Source organism: Chenopodium album, chromosome 17 (genome assembly GCF_948465745.1).
Source record: "Chenopodium album chromosome 17, dcCheAlbu1.1, whole genome shotgun sequence".
NCBI classification, from domain to species: Eukaryota; Viridiplantae; Streptophyta; class Magnoliopsida; order Caryophyllales; family Amaranthaceae; genus Chenopodium; species Chenopodium album.
The window spans coordinates 2,968,139-2,987,085 of NC_137850.1; the positions used below are offsets into that span (position 1 = coordinate 2,968,139).

An 18,947-nucleotide genomic window follows, 5' to 3' on the forward strand; every position below is an offset into this window, starting at 1 on the left:
GCATGATGACTTAGAAATTACCTAGTTTAGAAGTAAGACGAGTCGTCGCATAGTAAAAGATGCATAAATTTCTCGCAATACCAAACAAGCACATTTTTGTATGGTATCAAAACCAAATATTTTGATACAAAAATATACTTATTGGTAAATCTCTCACAGTAAAACGTTAAAACTTTCCACCAATTTAGTACAGCATAACAACAAAAATATGGTTACATTGAATACTGAATTTTTTAAAGAAAGAAGATACAAGAGTATACAATTACAATTAGACATGTATTCTCTCAAGACTAATGCCTAATCTATCATAATGAAAATAAAAATTTACTGTCTAAAAAGGATTACTATGTTAATGGCTATCTGCTTTATACGAAATAACCAATTGAGATTACATAATGTCATAATCCACAACCCTTTTAGCTTCCCGATTATATAATCCGATCCGATATGAACACGATAATCCTCGAGAACACAAATTTACTGTTGAAACTTGAAGTATATCTGGAATTATGAGCACCACCCAAATAAAACAGAAGTTTGTAGAAAAGCACCAATGACATCACAGCTGACTATCACTCATACGCCACAACCGCCACCTTAACCGCCTATCTAATTAATTCTAACCCACATATTTTTTTTTTTGAGAAATCTAACCCAAATATTTAAACAACTTCAAATAAGTAAAAGAGCAAACACTGTATATTGTAGGAAAATTCAATTCAACTCTCAATCTTCTCATTCCTCAATTTTCTCATCAAATTATCGAAGTCTCAATTTTCAGTCTCACCGACTTTAATTTTACAGGTATCTGCTCCTTTTACTTCTCAATTATCTAATTTCTATTTCAAAGTTCCAATCTTTTTTTCTCAAAAATGATGATCATTGTATAAATTGTGATTTCCGCTGTTTCAAATTTGGTTTGCGCTTAATTATGGACAATTAATTGTTGTTTTGCAGTTGGGTATTTTTAATTTTGTCGTTTTCATCTGCTTCAATATGTTTTTTGGGTTTGATTGTTTAGTGGGTTTCATTGCGTAATTTGAAATGGGTGATTTTTGGGTGTCTTCTTGTGCAAGGTTTCTTGAATTATGAACCTTTGAGATTGCAATTTGTGGGTATTAAGGGAATTAGGGATTTTGAGGGGTTGAGTTTATTTGGGATTCCTATGAACTGTTGATTTGTTTTGTAGTCTATACATAGAAGATAGAAGTATAGAACTTTAGGTTGGGGAGGTTTGTTCTTGGTGCTAGGAATAGTGTGCATGGTACGCCCAGGTGTATAATCGACTTTGTCTCAATTCGTCACAGTAAACCATGATGAGTAGACACCTGGTTGGTTTATAGTTGTTTGTAGGTAGAAATTAGTTCCTTGTTTGAAGTGATGCATGTATAAGTAAAAAAAGGGTTATGCAGTTGTAGGTAATTGCTGATGCGCTCTTGCCCATGGGGTGGCACTTTGCCGATCCCTTTTCCTCTGTGAGTTTGTGCTGCCGTTTGCTCATGCTTTACATGTACATAGCATAATGTTAGACTGTTACAGTCCTGTTAGAATGCTAGTAAGCTTTCAGTTCCCATAAAGAATGCACTGATAAGAGCGGTTGAAACGATCAATTGCACTTGATAAGCAGACCAATTGCAACAATTTGTGTTGAACTCTTGGCATTTCCTCCATGTGCTTGGTGCAAGTATCAAAAACTTGTTTACCTTATATGCTGGACTGCAGGAATATACAGGAGAACTTTGCAGTGGCATTAATTTTAGCCACAAGTTATTGAATTTATGTAGTTTTATGTAATGCCATTTATGATCAAAATTCAAATCTATAGTGTAGCTTGCAACCAGAAGATACCAATTATTAGATGGCACATCTCGGAGTCAAAGCCCTTGCAGTCATGCCTAATGAGTGAATGACAGATTTGTCGGTGTGGTTAATTTCTATCTTGCACCCCTCATTAAGTACATATAGCATGTAAAAAGGAAACCAGGGACATGATGGAAATTGAGGTTTAAATTGATGGGAAGTTTGTTTTATATTGATGGAATCAATTAACTCCAGGCTTTGTTGTTGATATATTGAGAACTGGTTAATTTGCTGTCCTTGTTCCATGATAGATGGGGATATATCGACATTGGTGTTAAATGGATCATGTTGTCGTGATTTTATATTGAAAGAAACCAAATATCATTCAGTGCAACGTGTTGGCAGTCTGAAAATTAGGACTGCTTGCGTGTTTGTTACAGTATTGTTTGCTGGTTTATCATGCATGCACTTCAAAGTATTCTTAGTGCTTAACTACTTTTTTATTTTTCTTGATCAAGTGTCTGTCATAGGAAGTTTTGTTCACTGACTTACTATTCCATCTCCTTACAGAAAATTATGGTGCTGCATCAAAATGTTATTACTGTTCCTGTTATATGGAGGGGAAAGAAGTTTGAGGTAAAAATTAATTCAGAGGCCTCTCTCAAGGAGTTGGGGGAGGAACTGCAGACCTTGACTGATGTTAAAGCTGATACAATTAGATTGATTATTTCTCTGCCTTCCACCAAAAGCTCGAAATTGTTGACGCCTTTCTCTGACGAGCATTCCAGTCTAAGGCTACGAGATACTGGAATTGTAGAGGTCTATACTCACATCTTGATTCTTATACCTTTATTCATACAACTATACAAGTGTATAGATTATTTCTTGTCTTAGATAGATATATTATTTAATGTTGTTTAATATGTCAATTATGGCTAATAGATAATGCTAGTGCTTAGACTGGCTCCGTCATTCTTTTATAAATTTCAGTATTCTTCTTTTTGTGGAAGTTTAATATTAATTGATTACCTTATTTGCAAATGTTTTCTTTTCATTCTCTTCTCATCACATCTCACCCCCCCCCCCCCCCCTTTTTCTATATCCCTCTCTTCATCCCATGAGCTCCTTAAATAGGTTCATACCCTACATGTTGCAATGATAAAAGATTAGAGGAAGTATTTTCTTTCTATGGATGAAGCATTGGTGCAAAATATTTTGAGCAGGACTTGGACTCATATGTATATGTGCTGTCAGGGGAAGCCGTTAAGAATGATGGGAGTCTCCAAAGATGAGATTGATAATGTTCTTAAAGATGCTGAAGCAAACCTAAGAATTGCTGGATTTGAGGAAGAGGAAAAGAGGATGAAACAACGGATGTCCAGGGGATCCCATTCCTCATTGAAACTCCCGCAAGGACCTTACATCTTCTGCAATTTTCGTACACTTGAACTGCCTGGAGTTGTGGTACTTATTTTTTCCTATATTATCTTGTTTTGTGCAGATAAAGTATGGGTAGTTACAGACTTAATGTTTAAAAAAAAAAAAAAAAAAACTTTCGTCAAACAGCAATAGTCATCTTAAATGCAAAGAAGTATATAATGAATATTTTTTGAGAAACTTCACATATTTCTTATTTCCTTTTTTTCTTTTACTAGTTAAATCCTCCTCCCTCAGAGGCTATGAAGAGAATGCATATGCTTGCAGCTGACCCAGGAATTGTTGCCATCATGAACAAGGTAGTGATTTAGTGATGAGGTTAGATTTTTGCTAATGCTCTTATCTTTTTGGACTTTATTTTCACATGTGATTGTGGTTCCTTGAAGTATCGTTGGCGAGTGGGGATCATGACAGAGATGGCGCCTGTTGGTTATGTTGGTGTTAGCCCTAGATGTGTTCTTGGTTTAAACAAGGTATATGAACACCTCAACTAGTTTATTATGTGTTGATAATTGATCATCAAAAGGTCTTTGCTTTTGTTAGCTTGTGTCTTTCTTTTGTTCTTAATGTGTTGCTTATTTGATTGCAGAATCAAGGAGAGGAAATATCTCTTCGTCTACGCACTGATGATCTAAAGGGTTTCAGAAAATATCAAAGTATCAAGAAAACTTTGTTGCACGAACTTGTAAGCACTTTTCTCATGAATTATTGCTTCATTGCTAAAAAAAATTATAATATTTAAGATTTGCAGTAATTATCGTTTTCTGAACACTTTATTCTATCCTGCAAGCAGGCATTGAGGTTGCAAAATCAGTTCTTTCTTTTCTCATATACGTACGTCAGTACTATATTTTGGATTCCCTGTACTGCTGTAAGAATTGAAGAAGCTTTTCTAGGATTAAATCTTTTTCTCCATGTCAAATTTTTTTTTTTTTTTTAAAAAGGATGCTTAAGCTCTAATGATTTATTTGTTATATTATGTTTTTTTTTTTCAATTGTAAACAACTAGTGGGTCCTAACACTTCTAATCCTTGTTAATATTAGAGCTCCTTAATAAGATCTTAGATTTGAAGGGCATGTGTTCTACTTAGCTTGTTTGAAGGGGTATTTTGCTTGGTGATAAAGTAGGCGTGATCTAGGTCTTCTGCTTAAGGGTAACTGACTTTATCTTTTAGATTCTTTGTTTTCCACCTTCTTTTTCAACCTCTTGAGAATACTCAGCTTACTTGAATGGTGGCTGGCAAGGTATGCAGATATTTGATTAACCCACTCTTTTTACTTTATGATTGGGTTGAGGAGATCTTTAGCTTGGTGAAGAATATAGGTGATAGGGTTGTCTGACTTGCCTCGTCAATTATGAGTTATATGTGGGTGTAATCTTTTCTTTGGTTCCTATGCACTTTTGTTTCTATAACATGTGGGTTATTCATCTATATGAAATTGATAATTTGCTCCCTGCTTAAAGAAATATGTTTGAATATCCTATATGGTAAAGATAGAAAATGTTTATCCAAAAGTTGAAATTTGAAAGATGAGCTTAAGGATTGGTACAAAAGGTCTTTGGATTTTGGAGATATTACAGCCTTGAAAAGCGATGACAGTATAGAGACTGGTGGCCTGGAAAGAAAAACTTATTTACTATTTAAGAACTGTGATTCTATTAACTTTGTAAGTATTTAGTAGAGTTGTATTTTGCTGAAAGGAGATTGAATTAACAATTGAAAGCAAGGACAATGTTAACTCTCTTTTAAGTTAGTCAATGTTAGGATGAAGACTGAGCTTCATATATTAATTGAAGGTGATATATGGCTGTTAGACACCAAGATATTTTTGTTTTAGAGACCATGTCTTTCTTTGAAGGTGTTTTGATTGAGGTAAAGGAAGCTAATGGTGGAGGGGCTTGAGTAGTTCTCCTACTATGTTGTCAACAACACTTGATAAGAGACCTTTGAGTAGGAGTTTTATACTTTATCTTTATTGTAGTGGGCAATAAGTCACCATAGTTTTACTTAAATTTTGTTTTAGAATTTTCCATTGATTAATAGCTTTTCTTTAGTGTAGAGTCTAGAGAGTGAGGGTTGATTTACTCAAGGTCTTTCATAAATCTTTGTGATTGGGATTGTGGCAGAAGTGTAGAAGTATGGAACCATCTTTTCAATACTCTTGTATTGTCTCTAATTAGATGTCTTCAGAGTTTTGGGATCTTAGGCCTTTTAGTTTCCTCACTGCTGTTTATGATAGGCTCTTTAGTGTGTAATTTTTATTTACTTTTTAAAGGGGATTTCAATGAACCAGAGTCTGTTTGTGACTGTTGGATATATTTTGGAAATTCATCATGTAGTTTTTGAATATCGTGATTGTTGTGTTAGATGTCTAGATGAGTTTAGAGTTATAAGGTTAAGTTACACTTCAAGAAAGCCTACAATATGATGAATCAATGCTTCTTAGATGATGTAAACCTTTAGGTTTATATGTAGAAAAATAGTACATGGTGCTTGTCGTGGATTTGCTTTTTGGTCTTTGGGAATAGGCAGTCTTGAAGTTCATTTGGGGCTATGAAGGGGTTAAAGTATGATGTTCCCCTTTCTTTCTTTTCACTTTATTTGTTGATACATAGAGATAACATAACTTTGGGATTTATATAGCCTTACTACGTAGAGGTGGATATTTTATTTATGCAATGGATGTCAATAACTTTTGCCTCTAACTTAAAGCACACCTATACTATTCTCTGCATTCCTAAGGTATTTATCTCAAGACCTTCCATTTGCCTTCTAGGAGTCTCTTGGGCTATAACAGTACTTCAGAGAACATTCTACTGAAATAGTTAGTTGGTGCAAGTTTCCTGACCTCAATTATTCTGCCTAAAGGCATAAACCTGGGTTGGCAAGCTCATGATCAATTGGAGTTTGATGGGCCTTGAAGGCTTGGCTTCATATTAGACTCAATTTCTGCAATTCAGTCCAATATTTGGAGTTTAGTAATCACAGGTGCAGACATTGGATTGTTTTGGCCTTCCATATTGAGTTTTAGCTGCAATAGTCTTTTTTGAAGTGTGACTTTTCTGATTTTTTTTTTTAATTGTGCAATGTCTCCTTTCACTTTGTTCAATGCGTTAGTAAGAAAAATTTTTCCACTGCAATTTTTGCATGTGTAGTTTGAATTGGAGTTGCATACTTGCTGTCGTACCTTAATGCATGGAACTTAGATGTTACTATGTTTTACATTATTACAGGCTCACATGGTCTACTCTGAACATGATGCAAACTTTTATGCTCTTGATAAACAGGTAAAGTCTTTCTTCAATGCATTTCATATATTTGCTGAATTGGTGGTCCTCTGCAGCTTCGCATAAGAGATTTGTTCTTGCAAAAATTTAATTTCTGCAGCTGAATCAAGAAGCTTTTGCTTTAGACTGGACGAAATCAAGGAGTCATACCTTGGCTGATTCTCGATTTTCTGGGCATGATGATATGGATGTGGACTTTGATTTGGATAGCAATTTGCCTCACAAGCTTGGAGGAGAAGCTTCTCTTATGTCTGCTGGTGCTCGTGTGGCTTCTGTGGCTGCAGCCTTTCATCGTTTGACAGATCCTTCTTCCATTTCTCATGGATCTGCAAATGGGCAGCAAAATTCTAATGATTATACAGGTAATGCTCCTGGGATCCCAAGCCCGGTTGATACCTTGAATAAGGAAGAGTTGTTTATTTGGAATCAACATGATGATTATTCTCATCAAGATGAGCTGGAACCTGATCCTGATGATTCTGAGGTGAGAGGAACTGTGAATTCAGAGCCTTATACTGAAATGTTGGTAGGGATACCTATGGTGAAGTCCAACCCTGATGATACTAGACTGGAAGCAGTTGGCTCCCAATCTACTGCACGGAGAAGCTTTGATAATGCAAATCCACGTGAGGAGCCTGATCCTGATGATTCAGAAGTTACTGAAAAAGGAGTGGCTGCTTCTACTATTTCCCTCACGTCAATGCAGATAGATAACAATGAAAATAGGATACTGGGGAATAATGATGAACCTGATCCAGATGATTCTGAAGCACAACATGATTTAGGAAATGTCATAACACCTAATCAATCACAACTAATCCAGGTTCATATGGAACCAGATCCAGATGATTGTCTAAAAAACATTACAGGGCAAACCCAACCTGAATCTGATGATAAGGTTGACCATCTGTTGCAACCTTTAGAAGTCACGGCTGATGAGTCAGATCCAGATGATGAATTAAGGAGGATCCAAGACCCTGCAGCTGTATTTTTCAATCGACTTAACAAAGCCATTGAGTTGCTGCGTACTGAACTGAACCCCTTGGAGGCTGTGGCAGTCCTACAGACTCTGTTTAAAATAATCAGGTATCGTCTTTTATTTGTAAGAAGGATATCATCCATGTCCCAATAGGCCCCATATCCTTAATGGAGAACATGGGAAGGATCTTATCCAAATTAATTTATTGGTAAAAAAAAGATACCGAGTGAGTCAATCAAAACTAATATTGACTCACTCGTTTTCATGCTTGCAGAGGAATTATGCTTGACTGAATGATGTTATTCATTTGCAGAAATGTATCTGAAAATCCTAATGAAATGAAGTACAAAAAACTTCGCAAGGTATGGTCCCTTCATACTGTGAATATTCTTATTCTCTTTCCTTTTCCTTTCAGGCACTCTGAGTTTTAGTGTAATCCTTGGAACTCATGTGTATGAACCATTGACGGAATTGTCTTGAACATCACCTGTTTATATGAAATATGACATCTGAAAGCAATTTGATTAATAAGAATTATAACAGCTTTTGAACTTAAAAGGAAGAAAATGATCTTGGATGATTAGAAATATATATATTAAGGGCAAAAGAATTAGTCATTCCATCATCTAGTTAACTTAGTAGGATTATGGTATCAATCAATCTCTGAGAAATTCTTGTGTTAAGCTTTCTTTCTATTCAAATTTCATTTATTTATTTGTCTTTTGTATGAGATAAATGAGGCTTATATCGATAACTTTAAGAAATGAAATTCCAGATTTTTTTTGTGAGGCCCATGCATAAATATATTAAATCTAGACATGTGATATTATAACTTCTCCCTCTAATGGAAATACTCGAACGGATTTAAGTTGCCATGACCCAACATTTCTACTTGCCTCTTCTTCTTTCTCTCTTTACTCTCCTTTTCTTCCTCTACTGTCAGTGGCCAACTGGCCATTGGTGCTGAAACATAACATTTAATAGACTTAGTGACCTTTGGATATATGCGTATGTGGTGCTGTTGCAAGTATATATGTTGATTAACAATGTTGATGAAGGAATTTGATCTCTAGACCATAGGGATCTGAGGCAGGGAGGGATTCCACTACTACACCACCTCAAAACCTCCAAAGGGTTACCTTTCTTTTGGGGGGGGAGGAGGGGGATCCTTTTATCCAGCGTTTATGTAGATAGTTTTAATGGCTTTCTAAACATCAGAAAGGAAGGTCTGATGCAAACTCCTATCACTGGGCTGAAAAACTAGCAATGCAAAATTGGGACAGATTAGAGATAAAATCACCCAGCCCTCACCCAAAAATAATGTTAAACTAGTTTGGATTGTAATACTTTGTATTCAATTACTTAACAATCTTTTTTCCCTTGCCACTCTCCCTTAATATTGCAGGCCAATCCTGTTTTCCAAAGGAATGTCGCATATCATGAAGGTTTGTTCTCCAAAAAATTTAAGTTTCTTATTGCCTGGTTTTCTATGAAGTTTATAATGAATTGTTTCTGTTATATAATCTTAAATATTGAATTGGTATTTGTCTTGGGTGCAGCTGCCATGGAAGTTCTCAAAGTGGTTGGTTTCAGTGAAGAAGTTGTCACTGATGAAATGGGGAAGGCTGAAAGTTACCTGGTGTTGAAAAGGAATGATCCAGGTTTGCTGTGGCTTGCAAAATCCTCTCTTGAGACTAGCATTGCTAAGTAATTGTTGAGCGACGTGCCTACATGTACACATCAGCATTTGTAACAAGTTTCAAAACATGAAAACTGTCAAGTGTTTGTGCAAATATCCTGCTTGCATGTTCTTGTACATTTGATCTATTAACAAGTTAAGCTATATGTACCTGTAATTTGTTCACTATTGATTTCACATATAGTTGCTTGCCCCCCTATCAGAGTTCCTTCTGAGTCTATTGTAACCGATGCAACACTGAGTATGTAAGATGCCTAGTCTTTGAATAAAAGATAATTATTTGGTTGGTGACTTAGGTATATTTCATATATTTTCGAATCATTTACTCATTATTGTGTTGAATACAGACTGAGGACAGCCTTACAAGTTACAACCCTTTTGTGAAATGATACAAAGTTATAATGTCCAACTTGCTACGACATTGTTTTGGGTTGGAGCTCTTTTATCTTTTGTTTGAGGAGAGAGCCCTTGATCTCTGAGTTTGGTGATGATACATCTCTTGAATTTTAGGATAGAGCATCAACAGCACTTCTAAGATGCAAGCAAGGGCCGAGGTTCTGTTATAAACTTACAATCAGGAGTTTTAACCCTGACTTTTTTTTTCCTATCAAACTCTTATTGCATTACTACAATTTGAGTAGCAATTGCAGGGAGGACCGAACTTCCAGTTCATCAAGATGTTTCAATTTTCATATGCTTATGTATGGGTAGCAATAGTGACTGAAGTTGCTTATGATTTTGTGTTGGCTTTTACAAAATACACAAAACTGCTGTCGCATACAAAATTGTATCAGAATGTAATGCAGGGAACAATCTGGGGCAATGATGAAATGCTGTGTTGACGGTAACTCATTTCTAGATGCACACCAAGCACCTTCCATGCGATAAGTCGATCAAAGCTTGTGCATCGAATGGCTTTCCCTAGTTCCCTCCATACAAAATTCTTACAGCCTTTTTAGTAAGCATTGTTTTAGAACTATGATGTCTATGAATATGTATCAAACCATGAATGCAATATAATTTTTTCACTGCAACATGAGATTTGAATAAAATCTGATTACTTACGAAACAACGAAACTATCAAAAGATGCGTAAATTTGAATGTCAACCACGATTGGTTCTCTTGCATCAAAACATTCTTTACCTTTTTTCTTAGTAGTATAGTAAAAGAGTTAATTTGCATTAAATCTTTCACGGTAATTTGGACCTCAGATGATGAAACTTGCAATGAGTTTTCTAACAAGTATATCGTCTTTTATTCCAAAAGATGCGGGTTTTCTGAATAGAAGCTTAATGCTTTCACACATGAAACCGAGAGCATTGAATATTAGGTTGATATTTGTACACCATCAAGCTCAAAAAGAGCTACCGATGTCGGTGTTGGATCAGTAGAAGACTTGGTGTCTGCTATGGTTTAGGTGAACATTTTATCATGATGTTGTACATTGATTACTACGGATTTGGGTAAACAAGAGAATGCATCTCATATCACTTTATCAGCAATACAAAGTGTGTTAAATCACATTAGGTAAGGGCCAAAGGCAGAATATTGTTAGCTAGTAAAGTCGGTAGTCGGTACAATCATGGACCGTCTTTTGGGCCAAAAGAAAAACCTCAATTCCTCAATAGTTTATGTTGAGTGAGCTTGCATATACTAAATGATAGTATCCATATTGAATTACTGATCATTTGGAACTCAATGGCTCAATGCCCATGTTCATCTCCTCTAGTCCCGAAGAATGGGGGATCAGCACCTATTTTGGATAATATTACTTGTACTAATTGGATGTACTATCATACAAATGTTAAATATACAAGCACCACAATGTTAAGGGAATGAAAATAACCTTTTCGGACATTGGTAATATCTATATAGTATTAGGGCATCAGTGAACCAACCACAAGCTTTACACCAGGAGGTTTCGACATCAAACAATGCCAACAAAAAAAAGGGTAGCAAATGTAACACATCAAAATGTATTTGATGTCTGAATGAAGCTTTTGTATCACAAAAAACAAAGTTCTAGAAGGTAAATCTAGCTCTGGTATCAAGGACCACCCATTGAAACATCACTGACACTGGGATTGGCTTGATTCATACCCTGACCAGCTCCAAAGGCAAATTGTTGAGTAGGAACTTCTAAAGGACGGTCAAAGATAGAGGAACCAGTTCCTGTGTTGAAAGCTGGTATAGGAACTGCATCATTCTTTGCAAACCCAAAGCTGAAAGACTCGGCTGGAACTGTATTCTCATTAGACCCAAAGACCTTATGCTCGTACTCTTGCAATTGCTGCGAAATAGCTAAATAAATAATTAAGAAAAGATGTCAGTATTGTAAAGACCAGCTTATCTCCTATAGACCAAGCACTGATCCATACCTGAATAGTAACAGAAATTATATGACCTGATTTAGACCCAACCCGACCCAATAAGTAATAGACCGACCCAACCCAGCCTGAATCTACAATAAATTAATCATCACCTTAACCAAATTATTATGGCAGGTCAACCATATTAGGAATATTATCTCCACAAAGCATTAAACTACCATGCATATATATGTAATGTACGCAAAACCAGACTGCCTCATAATTACAATCATCCCGAAAAAAAAAAGAAAAGAAAATTAAAATTTAAGAAATGAGTGCAAATGTTAGATGGTTTTCTGATTAAAAACGCATACTGAGTTGCAGACTAAAAACTCATTGGCAATGAATTCTTTATTCCACATTTATATAGAACTTGCTTTCAGCGGTCCAGTGCAACATATTATAAAATTAAATTGAAGTGTGGGAAGCCACAATCAATCAATCAAAGCCTTAATCAGTTAATCCCGTAAGTGGGTCGGCTACATGAACCAAAAGTGATTATTTCGCAGTCATAGTGTGGGAGACTGGGAGGCCACAGGAAGCTAAAATGAACTAATAAATAAGTAGCTCATACGCTTTTCAAGGGGTAAATTCAAGTCTCTCTGAGATAAATCTGTGAATATATCTCCTCTCACAACCTAATCATTTTCTTTTATTTTTTTTAAATGATAAAAGTGAAATAATTAATTGGCACATAAATTAATGGATAAAGTTGTGAAAGGAGATAAACTGAAATGTTAATCTCTGAGATTAACTGGGGCTCCCTCCTTTTCAAGTTCAAAAATATAATACTGACAATAGAAAATAGCAAAACAATGCACCAGGATACGCACTAACCTTCAGTAAGCTCAACAGATGACCTCCGCTCTTTCACCCATTGGTAACTCTGTGCAAGCCTCCAGCCTTTGCATTTCATCAAGTAAGCAATAACTACAGCGGGTGACCTGCAATATGAGAAACTTCACAATCTAGTATCCGAATAAAAAATTAGGGACGCAAATATGTGCATAGCACGTGTAATGAAGTGGGGAAATAAAGGGGTTGCGTTTATTCAGAACCAATAGGGGTGAGAACGTCCAAGATTTTTCAGTTATGGACTTATGGTGAATCAGCCTAGAATACAAATAGAAGCCATTGGCATGCTACAAAGTTAACTGATTAGCATAAAATTGAGGATTGACACCTCATCAGCCTCTAAAATTTTATTTGGATATCAGCTCCAGGTACAGAGGAACTGAAAGACTGAACTGATGACAGAAACAAGTTACCACAATTTGCATAAATCTTATTGTCCTTATTCATCAAATGTTCTTATTGACAATTTCTAGTGCAGTGTGGCTGGCATAGGCAAACAGGGTTAATACAATCATTATACAATACTGTTAATTCTGAGAACCCACCTACTCTTTCCCGTCATGCAATGTACAAGAACACGACCCTTCTCCCTTTCACATTGTTCTGCCAGACAAACAGAATAATTAGTTTTCATATCATGCAATTAAATAAGAGTATACATTATTTATAGAAGAAGGAAAAAAACTGGAAATTAAAAAGAGACATTCATATGTGAGCAACATAGTATATCATGCTTCATAATCAGCAGATGTAAAAGGCCATCTAAACTCATCATTCAAAAGATATGCTCCAAATCAATCCTAAGAAGAAAAAACTACTAAGAATTAGTGTCTCCTCAACTAAGGAGTATCTAGTACAGCAAAAGGAGGTGTTGGGAGAAGGCCGAATGGACATGTCGGGAGAAATTTACTAGAATCACAATAAGAAAAGAAACAAGTCAATAAGCAAACACTTGTCACACGTTAACACCCTGAGAAGATACATAATTTAGGGTAGAAGCCAAATATTCACCAGTCTCCAGTAACGTGTAATCACTTTCACTAGTTAAAGTCCCGAAGAAAACATGGAAATTGCTTATAAAATAACTTTCCATCGGTGAGAACAATTCATATTTTTTAACACATGAAATGAAAGACTCCTAAATTAAGAGCGCTCACATGGCACATGAACATGCTTAAGAAGTAAGAACACTTTTTAAAATAACCTCCTTATCTAAATGATCTTAACACTTTCCAAATTTCAATTATGGTCAATTTCTAAAAGTTCTTAACACTTTCATTTATTTCATTTTTGGCAAACCCCCTTACCCCCCTCTTACCCACAATGTTTACACCTTTCCACTCTCTTATTTTATCCGCCATTTTCTTACACCATCCACTTTACTACACTCCGGTTCTTATTATAACCATCCACTTTTTGGCACACTTTTTTGCTGAATTATTATTATTTGAAAGGTCGCCATAGGGGTGCAAACCCACTATTGACAGCCATCTAGGGTTTAAAAAAAATCATGTCCCGAAGTCGATTAAATTTCTTAAGCAAAAAAAAAAAAAAAGTATAGACAATAACTAGCGCACTCAATCCATGGAATCAAGCTTGATCCTCACAGAAAATTTAAAGAAAGGTGGATGCAGCCAGCCTTGCCGCTAAGGTACTTAACGCCAACTACATAAGACCTTAAATTAATAATATATAAATGCTTGGCCTAATTCCTCTCATTTACACAAGCGATCAAGTAGTCAAAAGCACTAGATTCCAAATTCCTTGAGAAATAAAATCACCCTGACTCCTCTTCACACTTTCACAGCAACTTAAACATCTTTAGCTAGGCCAGTTGGAACCTCACTTAAGTGCCACAACGAAAACACAAAAATATAGAAAACTCTTTCTTTGAGTTCATCTTCTGCAGGAATCTTTTCCTTCACAGCTACCCTTAAGAAACAGCTTCATAAGGATCTTTCAACCTCCAAATAATCTCAGAGATCTTTCAACCACATCAATCTAACACTGCAACTGATTTGCCATTTAAAAGTTCTAAGTAAGATACTAGTCGAAATGAAAAAAATGAAGCACCCAATTGGTAATTTTTAATCTCTTAGCTATTTTATAAAAATCCATATCCTTAACACTTCCAATTGGGTAAATAACCAATCTCACTCTTATTTTTAAAGGCATAGACATTCTTACTGACCCTTTCCACATACTTTAAATGTGAATATCCAAATTTGCCATGTTATGACCTCTAAAAATCACAGATAATTCTTCTAAGATCAAAGACCATCAAAGAATCTCCTGAAAACATTTTACAAAGTTGAAACCTAAGTATTTGATGCTTAAACAAAATAACAAGCTAGTAATAAGCATGGGAACTACCAATTGCCTCCAAAATTCTTAAAAACTTGTAGCATCCGAAGAAATTAATACTAGGGCCATGGAAAAAAAACTCGGTCGCGGTCGCGTTTGCGGTAACGGTCGCGTTGTCGCGGAAACGGCTTGTAACGGTTAAATAGAACGGATCGCGGATTTCGCGGCGTGAATTTTTTTAAAAAAAAACACATAAGTAGAATTTTAGCTTGTTTACTTGTTGCCTAATTAAATATACCATATTATGCTAAAGCTATGACAATTACACTTATTAATTTATTTTTTTGAAGCACTTATTAATTTGGTTTTGATTTCTTACTGATTTGGGTTTTTTTTAAAAAAAGAAAAAGGGTAAAGATGACTACTTAATAAGTAAGTCAGTAACTTACCACAAAGGATAAGTAAAAGGGGTAAAAAAGTGATGGGACACAAATGTTACAATAAAAAGGATTTAAAAAAAGAACCAATAAAAGGGGGAAAAGGGAGACAGCTGTAAAGCATCATGTGACTTTTTTTACTTTCAGTTTCTTTTTGTACTTCCTTTCTTCTTCAACCTCCCGTCAAAAAAAAAATTCTGACTTCTCCATAGCCATGGCGCACTGGTTCACAGAGATGAAGGTTATTCCAAGCATCTCAGTATGCCCAAAACGATTACTCGCGAATGTAACGGTTACAGAACGGCGTTCTACCGTTACGTAACGGCCAACTCGGCGATTTGGGTGTGAATTTCAATTCGGCGTTATATAACGGCCTTTTTCGGATCGGCAACTCTAAAACCCGTTACAAAGCGGCCGTTATACAACGGAACGGCCGAGTTTTTTTTCCATGACTAGGGCCTTATAGGTCAGGAGCTTTCCCACTGGGGTGATTCAATTTAGCTGACAAAAAAAGTTAGAATTAAAAATAATAAAAAAATAATAAAAAGGAGGAAAAAAAATTAAAGCGATGAAGTTTGACTATTTTTCAGTCAGTTATTCTTTGAAACATTCAAAATATATGTTAAAACTACCGAGGTTAGCAGTTCTCTGACATGTTTTTGGTTTATGTTATAGAACAACATTCAATCCTCTCAATTTAAACAAAGGCAAACAGCAAAAATGGCCATGAACACTTCATGTCATACTAAAGCATGTATTAAACAGGATAGTCCATAAAATTACTAAAGGAACAACAAATAGCCGATACGATGTATACTCACCTAAAAATTGGATAGCATCATCAAACTGTAAGCTTTTGTCATCTTGAAGGGAATGGTAAATAAACGAATTTCTGTAGAGATTTTGACAAGAAGGAACGGTCTACATCCACAAAGCAGAAAACCCATTACCAAATGCAACAACTTTGAAATTAACATTAGAATCAAACAAATAGTATGTAGAAAAAGAGTCAGATCAGATTCTGAGTGAGATGGAAGTCCTGGTTATCTACAACAACTTTGGATCAAAAGGGATACACAGCAAAAATAAAAATAAATCTTGAATTAGCTTGACTAAGCATTAAAAAAAAAAAAAGGATATTAAATTATGTTAAAAAGTTACTCCATGTTAGATTTAAAGTTTGAGTTCATTATTTGAACATTAGCGTTTTTTCTACACTGTAAAAATAAATAAGAAAAAACTACGAACTTCTATGGCCTGCAAGATATTTCCTTATTATTGAACCAATGTATAAAAAGGCTCAAGGCGCACCAAGGCGTTTTGGAGTACCTTGCGCCTAAGGTGCGCCTCAAGCTGCGCCTTGGTGCGCCTTAGCTACGCCTCATTGAAGTCGCCTCGCCTAGACCATAAAAAGCGCATGCCCTCTAACGCCTTGCGCCTCAGCGCCTAGGCGCGCCTTAGGCGCGCTTTTTCAAACACTGTATTGAACTCAGAATTAACAGCTTATTAATTGAAAGACAATGGCCCAAATATTTTCCTTCACAGGCCAGGTGTTTCTGAAGCCTTTGGGTATTGGGCTGAAGTTCACTTAAGCATCACTTGAGTTTTGAGCTTAAACTTTCACACAGATTAGTTACACAAGCCAATCATCAAAGAGCCTTTATTTAATCACTCCGTTAAATTAGCTTAAGTAATTCAACAGTGAATATACCTATTTTCAGATTAAGGAAAATGTAGAGGATCCATTTGAGAACTACATATTGCCACAATGCCACCAATTTCAATAGTCTTTGCTATTAGTTTCATTACTTCCATTATTGATTAAATTATCAGACAGCCAAAGAGCAAGTCTTTACTTGGGTAAAAAGATATTAGCACGAGGGTCAACCATCATAAAATTTCTACAATCCACACGAGGGGTCCTTAGGTACAAGGGTAGCCAATTGATTTGCCTCAATAGATTAAGGTGTTTTATTGTCTCTGTCCATCTTCATTAGTTGCATAATCATTGTAATTGTATACTGCATTTAATTTTATCAACCTATTTACCTCTACCCCCCTCTAAGATAATTATCGCCTTCCCATCACAAATAATATTGGCACCTTCAAGGTACCCTTGGATCACAACTAATTCAGCCAATCCCTGTTTACATTGTCAATAAATCTCATAACATCCTCAGGAATTCATATGCATCCTTGAAACAAAAAGATGAAGCCTTTGAGACATGAGAACCTAACAGCACTTGAACCGTATATCATGTAATAGTGAATTAGGATCAATTTGGCAACATAATAAGCCTAAAGAATCCACAGATAGCATTAATTAGGTCAAAGAAGTGAAATAAGACGACTATACAGATAAATAATTTCCATACATGTACCCAAATCTTGGTCTCTATTTCATCCAAATTTTGTCCCTCTTAGCAACATCATCCATCACGAATGTCGGCAACAATTCGAATACATAATTATATATATCATTCTATCTACCAAAAATATGAACAATTGTCAAACTTCGCCTTCACCATTGATTACATCCTCAACACTGAGCCCTACAAAGTGCTACATACAAACCCCAATCCTCTAATTCGAGTAAAGGCCCAACCTTTAAGCTAAAGTACAGGTCTATCTTCTAGCATTGAATTTTCAAGAGCATTATAAAACAACACTTAAATCATACACCCAATAAACCAAAAATAATTATTTACCAAGAATACCCTAAATTCAAATTACCCATCAAATCAAGAAGCAAACAAATACAATTAAAAACAAAAATCAATGAAAAAGGACAAATTAATCAAAAGGGTATCCAAAAAATAAAAACTTACATTGAGAATTCTGGAAATTCCTTGAGCCTTAAGAAGTTCAGACCTAGAAGCGTTATCATAACTACCCAGAAAGAGAAAATCAGGCAAGATCTCAGAAGGAAAAGCACCCGATTGAACAGAACTTTTATCGGAAGTTTCCGGCATTCGGTGCCCGCAAATCCCACAAACTTCACCTTCTTCATACTTGTGGTAATGCCCACAAATCAAACATGGGTTTTCTCTCTCCCTCTTTCTCATAATATCAACCTAATTTAGCAAAAACCCTAAATCAAAGATTTAAACTTTCTTCAATTAAAATTAGAATCTCTGTTTTTGTTGTTGTGAAATTGTATTGTTGGTTAGGAATTAGGAGGGTGTTAATTGAATGTTTGATTGCGTGATCATTTACTGGGTTTCTTTTTATAGATTCGGTTTGATGTTTTTGTAGTCTTCCTATTGGAAAGATCCTCACTAGAGGTATTTTACTCTGTAGTAAATTTTTTTTTTTTTTTTTTGAGTCACTCTATAGTTAAGTTAGGATAGTTAGGATTTTATTAAAAATAATACTCCATTCGTCTCATAGTTTCGTACCTATTTTTCAAAAAACACCGTAGTTATTACTCTGTATATACTTTCTCCGTTTTTTTAAGTATTCTATTGAGATGTGTGCGTAGTTTTTTTTTAGACAAAAGAGTAAAATAATACTCCGTATTTTTTTTGATGGGAGACAAAAGAGTAAAATAATATAAGAGTGTATGGTTAATAAAAATTAAAAATGCCAGAAAATGGTGGTGGTGGACATGGTTGAACATCTTCAATGGTGGACGAAAGCTTAGGTATCTTCAATTGAGGACAAAAGCTTGGGCATTTCACTCCGTACAACGTTTAACGATGTGACTTGACGGCAATAATATTTGAACATTAATTTTTTACGGTCAGCTCATCCACATCACATCAGGGGTGATATTAA

At 35.5% G+C, this 18,947-nt stretch overlaps 2 protein-coding genes across 2 annotated transcripts; one reads left to right on the forward strand and one right to left on the reverse strand.

The window, feature by feature from the left end:
• The first annotated feature begins 407 nt into the window (after positions 1 to 407).
• On the forward strand, positions 408 to 9,495 carry LOC145589387 (uncharacterized). Its single transcript, XM_081645930.1, has 11 exons — positions 408 to 804; positions 2,371 to 2,619; positions 3,055 to 3,264; positions 3,456 to 3,536; positions 3,624 to 3,710; positions 3,827 to 3,922; positions 6,473 to 6,526; positions 6,627 to 7,612; positions 7,819 to 7,867; positions 8,911 to 8,950; positions 9,065 to 9,495. Exons 2-11 carry the CDS (start codon positions 2,377 to 2,379, stop codon positions 9,214 to 9,216), a joined length of 1,998 nt encoding a protein of 665 aa, XP_081502056.1. The 5' UTR covers positions 408 to 804; positions 2,371 to 2,376; the 3' UTR covers positions 9,217 to 9,495.
• A 1,546-nt stretch (positions 9,496 to 11,041) lies between these two features.
• LOC145587395 (protein-tyrosine-phosphatase IBR5-like) lies at positions 11,042 to 18,410 on the reverse strand. Its single transcript, XM_081644131.1, has 5 exons — positions 17,999 to 18,410; positions 15,992 to 16,091; positions 12,975 to 13,032; positions 12,412 to 12,518; positions 11,042 to 11,506 (listed from the first exon to the last, which is right to left on the reverse strand). Exons 1-5 carry the CDS (start codon positions 18,233 to 18,235, stop codon positions 11,253 to 11,255), a joined length of 756 nt encoding a protein of 251 aa, XP_081500257.1. The 5' UTR covers positions 18,236 to 18,410; the 3' UTR covers positions 11,042 to 11,252.
• Between the last annotated feature and the right edge of the window lie 537 nt (positions 18,411 to 18,947).